The sequence below is a fragment of the Episyrphus balteatus genome, chromosome 1, assembly GCF_945859705.1.
Source record: "Episyrphus balteatus chromosome 1, idEpiBalt1.1, whole genome shotgun sequence".
Taxonomy (NCBI): domain Eukaryota; kingdom Metazoa; phylum Arthropoda; class Insecta; order Diptera; family Syrphidae; genus Episyrphus; species Episyrphus balteatus.
Genome location: NC_079134.1, coordinates 29849565 through 29861884, shown reverse-complemented (window position 1 = coordinate 29861884; position 12320 = coordinate 29849565). Strand labels below are relative to the sequence as shown.

The 12320-nt window shown below is 28.4% G+C and overlaps 2 protein-coding genes across 7 annotated transcripts in view; both read right to left on the bottom strand.

Annotated features, from left to right (window-relative positions):
* The window catches only part of LOC129905602 (uncharacterized), a 494765-nt gene that overhangs the window by 118343 nt on the left and 364102 nt on the right, over positions 1 to 12320 (bottom strand). The gene's annotated exons all lie outside the window — the stretch shown is intronic.
* The window catches only part of LOC129905600 (galectin-9C-like), a 32772-nt gene that overhangs the window by 6960 nt on the left and 13492 nt on the right, over positions 1 to 12320 (bottom strand). The window contains exon 1 of one of the 5 annotated variants that reach the window (XM_055981123.1): positions 2666 to 2786. The exons of the other annotated variants lie outside the window; for them this stretch is intronic. Coding sequence (XP_055837098.1) covers positions 2666 to 2677 — 12 coding nt within the window. The 5' untranslated portion in view covers positions 2678 to 2786. Of the gene's footprint in view, positions 1 to 2665; positions 2787 to 12320 lie in introns of those variants that run through there. 5 annotated transcript variants of the gene reach the window in all.

The window sequence follows — 12320 nt, the reverse complement described above, 5'->3', positions numbered from 1 at the left end:
AAATTTCTTAAGGACAGCATACGAGTTCCTACACGGAGAAAAATGAATCTAGTATTTTATACTCCATATGACTAGTAAGGAAATTAAAGTAAAAAGCCCTAGATTTTAAGTAAAATTTACCTTACGTATTGAATATTTCTTGACTCTGTAAAGTAAATTTTTACAAGACAATTATGGTGAACAAAATAAAGTAGTATGTACCTTACGAGTAGCAATATTTTCTTTACGTAGAGTAAAATAAACCTTCATCCAAAAAAGTGTATGACTCTTTTCACTTTAAGATTCTAGTAAAACATATTTAACAAATTTAACTATTCTATGAATAAGTTTTACCTTACACTAAGGTCATAATACTACCTAATTCTAGAAATTTTCCCCATATCTTAATTATTGCTGTCATTGAAAAGTCTGCCATTTTGTTTTCCATTTGTTTTGGATATTTTTTTTTTCAAAGCTTTTAGGTGTCCGGGTGCGGAATAATTAAAATAAAGAAATAAAATATAAAAATTTTCAAATTTGTGTTTTTGTTTTGGAAGTGAAATGTTTTCATTACTTTTTGTGTTCTTTTATGCGTTATTATTGGCTCCGTAATTACGGATAGCAAATGTTTGTCTTGTATTAGAATAATATAGGAGTATCCATATGCATTAACATCATTCAATCTAATTAATTCATGAAGAATTAGAAAAAAAAATTGAATCAAATAAAGTCAATTCCATTTTTATTGGTGATATTTTCCTAAATAAAATTATTTGTTTGCACCCTACACAAATTATAATAAACTAGGTAATTATGTATTTATTGAAAAACATAACAGGGTCATACGTTACTTACTTCTAAATAGCTTTGAGGATTAAGTACGTGTTACCTAATTATGCTTTTCAATAATTACAAAAATTATCTTTTTTATTTTAATTTTTGTAAGATAAATGCATACAATTTTATTTAGAAAAATGTCATCAATAACAATGAAATTGTTCCTCGCAATTGTTGCCAACCCAAAAATCACATGTCATAGCTTAACATAACTTTAGAATTCGTAACTCTAGTTTTTCGTAACTTCGGTTTCGCGTAACTTTGACGGCCGTAACTCTGTCGAGCGTAACTCTGTTATTCGTAACTCCGTTACCATTTCTTTACTGTAAAGTTAATCATAAGCTATAAATTTACTACAAAAGTAAGGTAAATTACATTTTATTGGGGAGTCATCCCTATTTAAACTCTACATTAAAGTTAAATTTACCAGAAATAAGGTGGTTCATACCTTATTTTTTCTCCGTGTAAGGTTTAATTTACTTCAAAATTAAATGTCCGTTTCATGGCGTATGTCCCCCTTAAACTTTTGTATACAAAATTCCATTGTTTGGGAGAAATTTAGAAAGAAACCGTTAACAATGATTTTTGAAAAAAACAAAAACTATCTGCATCAGATAGATCTTGTCTTAAAACTAATAAATAGGTTCTTGAATTTTCTACTCAAAATCGTTTGTGATAGGAATCGATCCAGATTTGGTCCAAAAAAATTAATTACAAAAACCCGTCTTAAATAAGCTACACATCAAGTTTGCACTCCTTAAACATAAATTCTGACAGGCTGACTTGCGGGACCCACATTCTCTATCATCGTAATGTCGTATTTGATTGATATTTCAAGTTCGAATTTTTTTACGAATGCAGAATTTGATATTTATTATGGGTGGGTAGGTATTTATAGTGCCTATATCGCACGAAATTTAAAAAAAATGCAGTTCAAGGAAAGTATTTTAATAAAATATAAGCATTCACTGTGGCGTATACGTGCTTCTATTGTGAAGAAAAAAACATTTAAGAAGTGATTTTGTTCAATTCACTGATATATTGATTAAAACTACATAATGAGTAATTCGTTTAATAAACCACAAATAAAAAACTTTTTTTTCAAAATATTTTGTATTACATTAGGTCAAAAGAATAGGCTGAGCTCTAAGCTACCATTTTTCCTTTTTTCCCTTTATATGTATATGCATTTTAAAACAATCGTTATTTTGTTCACGTCAGTAATATGATGATGAGAAAATTTTTCAAACAAAAACCCATTCATTATCATAATGTATGACTGTCACTATACGTTTAGTTTCAAATACAAATATTTATTTAGCACATTAATTAAACAAAAAACTGTATGTTTCAATTAAAAAAAAATTGTTTGGGCTATAAATGGTTGTGGTTTTTGCTATATTTAAACTTGCCCATGGTTGACTCAAAACATCAAGCACAAATGAAAAAGATAACAAATGAAGGTTAAGGTTATTTTGGTAACAACAAAAATGTATTCATTGCTCCAGTTTATGAGTTAAAAATTACTGAATGACTATTTCAAACTTGTTAAAAACAAAAAGTTCAAGTTCTTAGTAATTTTAACTTTTGCACTTAGAGGTGTTGTTGTTCGGATCAATATTATTTCAAATCAATTTCTAAAGAAGTTTATCCGTTGCCACCTTATTTGAATTTCCCCTAAACAGTCTGGAGATTTTTTGGTTTCGGTTGCATTCAAACTATAAAAAAAATATATAGACTGCACTCTGTGCTAAAAACTTTTCAATAATAAAGCACTTAACAATTCAGTACGAAAAAAATGATTCATATTTAAATTCAAATAAAGAAAACAGTAAACAAAAACACACACTCGAACTTCCATTTTTAATTCCCACGCTGCAAAATGTTTAAACAACACACACAAAATTTGTTATTAATTTATTTTTAATTATAGAAAAAAAGTCAACATTTGATCAAACACAGACTCGAAAAAAAAAAACAAAAATCTGTGCCTTTTATTATTATTTTTCAACTTGGTTAAATTGAGATGTTTGTCTTATTATTTCATATCAAGTACTGGTGTTTTTTTGTTGAATTTTATTTTGTACAGACATTTTTGTCTTGATATAGAAGAGTATTTAAGAAAAAAGCTAATTGCCACGAGAGAATGAGGTAGTTTACCCTATATGAGATGGTTTATTTATTTTTTTAAGTAATGAAGTTGACTTGTTCCGTGGCCGAGAAGGTTGTGTACGTGTACTAGCAATTTTATAAAATTGTTAGACCGCATTTTAAAAAGCTTTTCTGTAGGCCATATGGAAGTGAAGCAGAAGCTTTTCCTAACAAGTCATCAGATGTATCTTATAGTTTTTTTTTTTCTTATTATTACTATACCATTTATGTGGGAATAACCCTCATGGACTTTACTGCAGTTGTTTAAGTTTTATATATCTGCAAATCATGCGGCAACTACAGTCTTTATCACATTTAAGGTTTTGAATCTTTTTTAAGGGCCTAAAGGGTTTATTTTGCACACAAGTAGAATAAAAGCATATGAGTTTATATACCACTTGGATAGTCTTTGGTTACCTTTTATATAGCAAAAGGCCCATACAATACACTTAGCCAAACATCTTTATGATAATAAATACCTTAGCACCTAGTTCACGTAGACACAGGGGTGGCTTGAGGGTGGCGTGGGTAACTCTAGTTGGATTTTAACTCCCTTAAATTAAACTCGGGCGAAGAGTTTTAAAAATATCAATTGAAAAAAATGCATTTCAAATTTAAAAAAAAAAATATTTTTTGCAACTAAAAAAAATTGCATTAAAAAATATATTAATTGCAACTGAAACAAATTTGCATTAAAAAAAAAAATGTTAAATATTTATATTTGCATTAAAAAATAAAATGCACGACTGGGGTCGCACGTACTTGCTCTTATGCTTAAAGTAATTCTAATGTTAGCTTTTTATTCAAGAAAATTAGGAAAAATTTGATATTTTCAAGAAATTTCATAGGTAGTGTAAAAAAATAAAATCTGTTTTTTTTTTTAATTAAACACCGTTTTGAATGATGTTTAAAAAAAAAAAAACAAGTATGCCATTTTATTACTTGTATAATAAGGTATTTTTAGAAAAAAATTTTCGAAAATCGTAAGAGCCGTTTTTTTAAAAAATAATTTTTATGTATAAAAAATTTCTAACATTTTTCAACAAAATAGTTGGTATGCCATTTTGAAGAAATAATTAATTTACACATAAAAACTAAATTTCAAAATTTTTCATTAATCCGTTTTCAAAAAATTGATTTTCAAACAAAAAATTTTGAAATATTTTAAAAAAATACAAAAATGCGTTTTTTGAAAATTTTCTAAAATTTTAATATTACCTTTACTTAAACACTTTTGTATAAAATTTTTTATTAAAATCAGGTTAATGTTGTAAGAGATATTCAGAAACGAAAAAAACCGTTCTATGACAGGTACCGTTAATAACGGTACAAAAAATATTATTTTTATTTTAAAAGTTGGCTCTTATGTGTAATACTACAAACAAAAATTTTAATCAAAATCGTTAGAGCCGTTTTTGAAAAAAATTAACTTTTCTATTTCCGTTATATGGCAGGTACCGTTAGTTTTGGTCATAAAAAAAAAAAATTCAATTTCCCCTCTAGGGAATCACCAAAAACTGCTAACTACCAATTTTGAAGAAAATCACTTCACTCGTTTAGGCTGCAGCTCCAGATAGAGACAGACACACAGACAGACAGACAGACAGAATTGCCGGACCCACTTTTTTGGCATTCTCCATCATCGTAATGTCATGTAAAATTGTTATCTCGAGTTCGATTTTTTTTACGAATCCTAAACTTGCCCTATAGTACCTATATCGCAAGTAAAAATTTTGCATAAAAAAAATGTTATTGCAACTGAAAAATATTTGCAAAAATCAATCCAAAAATATTTTTTTTTTAATATTCTTCGAATTTCTTACAACTTTCACTATTTGACCATGCATAAGGTTCAATGTTATAATTGACATACATAGGTGATGCATTTTAAAATAGCCAAAATTGTAAAAATGCACACATTTTGGATTGATTTTTTTTTATCAAAGCAGAAAATTTTATATTTGCAATGAATTTTTTTTTTTTGAAACAAAATATTTTTATTTGCAATGAAAATTTTATTTTAAATGCAAATATTTTTGAGTTGCAATAACATTTTTTTCAGTGCAAAATATTTTTAGTTGCAATAAATATTTTTTTTAATGCAAATTTTTTTTTATGTTTTTTTTTTTTAATTTGTAATGAAAAACAAATACTTGAAAAAAAAAATGATTTTTTTACAATTCTGCTCGGGCGCCATTATTCATAAGGCAGCCATGTGTACATAAATAATACCTACTTTCAACGAATTTTAAAGCTGTTTTCGAATTATGATAATTTGTTTACATAAATTTATTTAAGAAACACTTTTGTTTCCATATCTAACAAGAACACTTGCCTAACTTTGCCCTGGTTAAGGAAAGCAACCTAACTATAAAACTGAGTAAACAACAAAATAATAAGGGAGAAGCGCCATAACCAAACCAAATTTGGTTACTTAAAAATTCAAGGATAAAACTGCTAATGGGTACCTAACATTCTACAAAAGAAAAAATACATTTAACCTTCCCTCCTCCCTCTGGGGTATGAGATACCCCAGAAAAATTTGTAAAATCGAATTTTTTCTCTAAGAGCCGATTTTTCAATCTTCTAATAAACAGTCAGTTAACTGTTCGACGAATAAATTTATTAGGCTCATAAACAATCGGATAACAACGTTGAATTTTTCAATCAAGAATAATTTATTCTACAGAATAACAAAAAAAAAATTGTCAAATTCAAAAATATTCAAAATTAAACGTCATTTTTATTTATAATTGTTTTTGTTTTCTTGTGTTCCTCTGTATTTTTTGTCAAAATTATTTCAAAGCAGCTTTGACAATTGACACAGTATTTATATTGAAATTATTCCTTAGAATAATTTTTATTCGTCTCTGAAAGAAGCAGATATTTTTATTCATAGGAATAAGCTATATCTGCTTGTTGAAAAAATGATTTTTTCTCTATCAGGGGAATAAGTACTAACTGACTGCTTAACTGACTGTTGAAAAATTGGCCCTAAGTATATTTTTTAAATATTTTTTTTGTGTAGAAAGTATTTACTTTTTAATTGTTTGAGTGAAAAATATTATATGAAATCGGTGTACTAAAAATATAAAAGATGAATAAAAAATAAATTTTATGGAAATAATATAGTTTTTAAGTATTTATGATTGGGGTATGTCATACCCCAGTTGGAGGAAAGTGTAAGAAAAAATAAGATGGAGGAGGGAAGGTTAATAAATTGCTGGCATACTTGAGTTTGTTTTTAAATGGATTTCAATTGATTACTTTTAGTTTGGATTGTTTTTGATTTTGGACTGCAGTAAACCCCACTGAAAACATTAAAATATCTCACCAGACCAAAGCTTATTTATATGCACAGTGTGTATTTGTTCAGCAGCATTGCGATGGCTGACTGAGTGACTGACTGATTGACCATAACACTTCAAGGGTAAAATAAAATTAAAACAAAAAAATAATAAATAAACAACTAACAACAAACCGATCACTTTATAAGCTTTAAAAAAATAAACGTGTTGAGTTATTTCGGCTTAACTCCGTAGAAAGCTAATCGTGTCAGTTTGCTAAATAAAATGAGTAATTGCAACTTTAGCCTGACATGGGATGAGCGGAATGTTTTTCGATGAGGTCATACTATATCAGTGTTTCAAAATAAACATTTCAATGTAAATAACAAAATAAAGAAATGTAATTTAAGTGATTTATATATTTTTGTTTAAAATTTAATCAATAAACATTACATTACATTTTTCATTTGCATACATAATGTATAGTATCTTTATGAATAATTTATTATTATATCTCCATGTTAAAAGGATTTAAAGATTATTTTTCTTTCTTAATGATGAATCATGCAATACATTCATATTTTTTATAGCCCTATTTTAATTGGTTTCTTTAACTTTTTTTTTTATTTTTTGTTCTTATCTTAAAAACAATTGGCTGTGTAGTCAATGACACAATTTAAAATATAAATTAACAGGGTGGGTTCAAAAAGTCAAGACATGATTAAGCAATCAAATAATTATAATCAATTAGAATATTTGCATTGCGGTGATTCGCATAATTTTTTTTATTTCTTTAATTAAATGTATAACAAACATTTTCACATTTTGCATCTTTATAAATAAAAAGAACAACTAAAAACCCAATTTAAAGTGCAAAATTTGAATTCCAGATTTGTTTAAACTTTGTTTTTAATGTTTATAAGAAAGATCTATTTAGGTATAAGAAAGATTTGTTTTAACAACGTCATATATCTACATTTTGTTTGAGAAAACTAAAAAAAAAAAACAGTTATTTGAGCCGTTTTCGAAAAAATTGCAATCCCTTGAAAATGTTACTTGGGATATTTGAAAAGATAAGAAAAAAGAAAGAACAAACGAGTTTTGAAAACTGCTTAAAAGAATAAATTATTGCAAATAAAAAAAAACTGCATTAAGAAAATATTTATTGCCACTGAAAAAAATTGGCATTAAGGTATTAAAAATAAATTTTTTATTAAAAATGAAAAATATTTGCATTGAAAAAAATGTTATTGTAAATAAAAATTTTCTGCAATGAAACAAAAACTTTATGCAAAATGTGTGCATTAAATATTTTTTAAAATATTCGTTGAATTTCTTGACTATACATTTGGTTATAAACTATAATATTGAATCTAATGTTAGACCAATTAGCTATAAAATTGTAAGAAATTCAACGAATATTATAAAAATGTATTATTTATTTTTTTAATTTGTTTTTTATATTTCATGTTTGTTTTTTAATGCAAATTTGTTTGTATTTGCAATAAATTTGAAAAAAAAAAATAATTTTTTACAACCCTGGTTCATCGCATTTCAAATACAAAAAGAAAATACCAGAAGCAGAAACTTAGTTATATTTCTAATGGTTCTTGAAAAAATTAAATTTTCCCTCTTGGGACGACAAAGTTTTAATCTATTCGCTTCATTGGTTTTGGGCTAAAAGGCTGGCATAAAATCAGACAAACAAAAACAGACAGACAGAATTGCAGGTTCCACTTTTTTCGCAAATTCCAACATCGCACATAGGAGTATTTCGATCATAAACCTGGACAAAATTATTTTTTGAAGTAAAACAATTTATTTTTGCTAGAAATTATTATTTATGCAATGAAAGGCTGTTTTATGTAAATAAAATAAAATAATAACTAAATAAATAAATAAAATAAAAACTTTAAAAACGCTCGTGATAAGAAAAACTAAAAAAATAGTTTGAAATTTCATACACCCAAAGTATGAAAAATTAAAATATCTAATATATTATAGCTTCTAGAAAGGAACCATTGTTATTTTTAGGCTTAGTGAACCCAAATGCATCAAGTTCAATAACAAAACTTTCTGGAAAATGTTAACAACCAGAAAGAAAAACGTATGGCGTATGAGTGTTTTTTACTCAAAGTGAAAATTTCATTCGCAAATTATTTTGTTAATCGCAAAAATTCGCACCCAAATTTTTGATATTAAATTAAAGAATAGTCAAAGTTACCATAAATCTATGTATCGAAGCAGAATAGTAGGGTATACTATAACAAAGCATTTAGACTTAAAAAAAATCAATAAAAATATCTATATGTGGCAGACTCTTTTCATTTAATTGAACAAAAAACATTTAATATTTACATAACTACTCTTTTATTATTATTCAATACCTGCATTTGTATTTTTCATTTGAAAATTGTATGTTTAAAAGCACACTCGCTCACAATCAATCTCCTAACAATGCTCACCGAATCACCACAAATTAAAAAAAAAACCAGAAAATAAACAACTGACTTTGAACTTGTTTTGTCACTCCACACAATTTTCCACAAAAAAAAAAGAAGTACATCATATGAGCCCCTGTATATTTGCCATCCGCTTTGTAAAAAATTTAATTCAAAATTTTGATTTTTAGAAAATCGACTTTTGTCCAGCTTTTCGACCAGAATACTCCTATGTGCATCGTAGGTAATGCATTGTCCGAGTTAGAGTTTTTACGAATCCTAAACATCTCCTATGGCACCTTTACGTAGGGTTATCAGCAGGGATAGGATGTTGTGGAATTTGCCTTTTTTTCTTGCTTAATCGTACGACATTATAGATTAAAAACAAACACGTTTCACGTCCCCCTCGTGCCAAATATATGTATTTTATTTTGCCTTTTCTTTCGTTATTGCCTTTTTTTGCCTTTTCTCTTGTTATTGCCTTTTTTTTTGCCTTTTCCTATGTTTTTTATCTTTTTAGCGTCTTTAAAGTAATGCCTACACTCAAATATACAAACTAATAGGAAATTTACTCAATATATCTAAATTAAGGATCACTAATTACACCGGCACACAAAAAAAAAGTGTAAAAAAAAGTGTCATGTACCAGAAACCAGACCTTTCTTTTTATATGTTTTTGGACACGCTGAATCCGAATTTCGAGTCCGTTTGGCCCGGTCACCCTCCAGTTTTGAGCTGTGACTGCATTTGGTTTGAATTTGTATGACATATATGGAGTTTTTTTTGCATTTTTCTCAAAACTGAAGGGTGTTCGGGCAAAACGGACTTGAAATTCGAATTCAGCGGGTCCAAAAACATATAGAAAGATAGGTCTGGTTCCTGGTACATTAAACTTTTTTTTTTGTGTCCCGGGGATGAAAGCGACATGTCGCGAAAGTGCCAGCACAACAAAAAAAAAGTTGTATGAACCAGGAACCAGACCTATCTTTCTATATGTTTTTGGACCCGCTGAATCCGAATTTCAAGTCCGTTTTGCCCGGTCACCCTCCAGTTTTTAGAAAAATGTAGAAAATACCCCAAAAAAGGCAGAAAACTTCCTTTTTTTAGTTTTTTGCATTTTACTCAAAACTGGAGGGTGACAGCGCCAAACGGACTTGAAATTCGGATTCAGCGTGCCCAAAAACATATAGAAAGATAGGTCTGGTTTCTGGTACATGACACTTTTTTTATTTTGTGTGCCGGTGTAACCCCCCACTAACGAATTCGAGTGAAAAGATTTACCTACAGTCCAGTCATAATATTTGGAAATGCAAAATGAACCGAGAAAGCTTTAACATTAAACAAATTTTTTTTTAATCAAGAAAATACGATTGGAGAAGTTCTCCAGATTTTGGACAAAATCAAGAGAGATTTGGAAGCCGGGAAAGGGGTAGTCGCAAAAAATGTTGTTGAAAAGTACAAATCAGTTTTTTTTGGCAAACAAGGGACTGGAGAGAGTTGAACAAATAAATTGAAAAATTAATGGGGACACAAATCTAGAGCTCCCGGCGAATGTTGCAGTGGGTGATGTCGAGTGCTTTTATTTGGCTCCACTCGTCTCTACAGTTGTAGAGACATCTTTAAGCTACTTTAAAGCACTCTTAAAAAAAAAACTCATGGTTGTTAGAAATTACTACAATTAATTTTTATATTTCATTCTTTTTCTCAATAAATGCCTTTTTATGCCTTTTTCGGAGTTTTATTTTGCCTTTTTCTAAGTTTTTAGGTCGACAAGATCCTATCCCTGGTTATCAGATATATTTTATGAAACTAGCATTAAAATTTCAAAATGCCGAACTTGTCCAGGCACACAAAAAAAAAAAGAATACAAATTAGGATATACATAAACAAGGTTAATTCAGAGCCAGGTTGCGTAAATGAAGTTTATTTTTCAATACCAAGAGACAAGTAAAAGATTTAAAGCAGTTTGCTGCGGATGTCTATCAAAAAATGTAAACATACACAAGTTTACCGATAAATCGAAGTGAGATTCACTGGGACAAAATGCTAACATTGCTGTATGAACTAAATTTCACTGATAGGTTTTTAAGATACATTGCGTGTCTTATGTATTGCACATAAAAAGTTGTAAACGAGAAGTTATGTTGTTTATATGTCAAGTAAAGGACAACCCAGTATAAGAATTAACTAATACAAACTATACCGGATGTTCCGGCTTAGACAAAAAGGTGTTATCTCCGGGAAACCCCGGACGGATGGCAACACTATACTAACGAGTATATCGCAAGTAAAAAGGATTGAAATCTGCAATTAATTCAATGCACTTATCTTCTGAAATAGAACGTAAGCCAACTTATTTAATATTTTATTAACAGGTTTTTTTTATAGAATTCGATTTGGTACAAATTTCAGTTTTTTTTCTTATTGCAGCAATTAGAGCTATGTTTTTTTTTTTTTGTATTAAGTCGTAGCCGTAGACAATTGCACGTGCAACAATATATAAATAAATGAGAACATTAAACCACATTAGATAATATGGCTTTCAAACACGACTTATAACTACGCAATATAAAAACAATATTTTCATTTTCATTTAGAGGCGATTATTTTGCATTGCAAAAGCGCACTACCACTTAACGCTATATCAAGGCTACTCAAGCCCCCATTTAAGGGATAGCGTTATAAACAATTGCTTTAGAATAACCTTCTCATCCATAATAATAGTTGTGAATTATTCAACTGATAAAAATTGAAATTCAATATTGTATTGAGATTTTTCAAATTTAAAATTAAATGTAGGAAATAAATGTTTGAACTGTTAACAAAACTTAAACCACCATATGAAATGTATAAAGAAGAAGTAGGTAGTTTTCCCAAAAGTCGCTAAACGACTTTACGACTATTTAAGGCCAAAAGTCATATTTCAAATCTAAACTCCGAAAAATCATTAATCACCACCCGTTGACTTCCTTAATTTTGTCATTAAATATTATAATTAATAGTCAAACACGAACTAAAGTTGTTAAAGGCACGAAAAGTCGAAAAAGCAAACAAAATTTTATTTTTAGCTTAATCACCATATCCATGCCACCAAACAAAATTCCATACACACATTTTTCTCTCAATTAACTATCAAGTAATTCATATTTTTTTTTTTTTTTGTTACTTATCAAAGTCATAACCATCTCAACTAAATTCACAACAATACAAAAAATTAGCATAACATCCATACCTAACCTAGTAAAGTGCTGATGTTAAATCAATTATACCCTCTGGGGGTCACATTGGGGTGCCAGCTATTATTATTTAAATTTGCCATAATTTGCTCCATTTAGAGCTTCTTCATTTCTAAGTTTCACATTCATGCACATGTTTTCGCTCAGTTAAACATTAAAAACAGAAATTGTTTTCCAATGAAGTAAACATTTATTGTGTCATCAGGAAGGAATGACTATGACGATTGCTGTTGTTGTTATTTACCTCATCTTACCGCTAAACTATTAAATGTCGCAAACAACAAAAACCAGAACCACACAATTGAGCTTTTTTATTTCTTATTCTTTTTCTTCTTAACAAGAAACCGGCAAACTTTTTTTTCTTCTTTCGAAATACAATAGAAAACGAG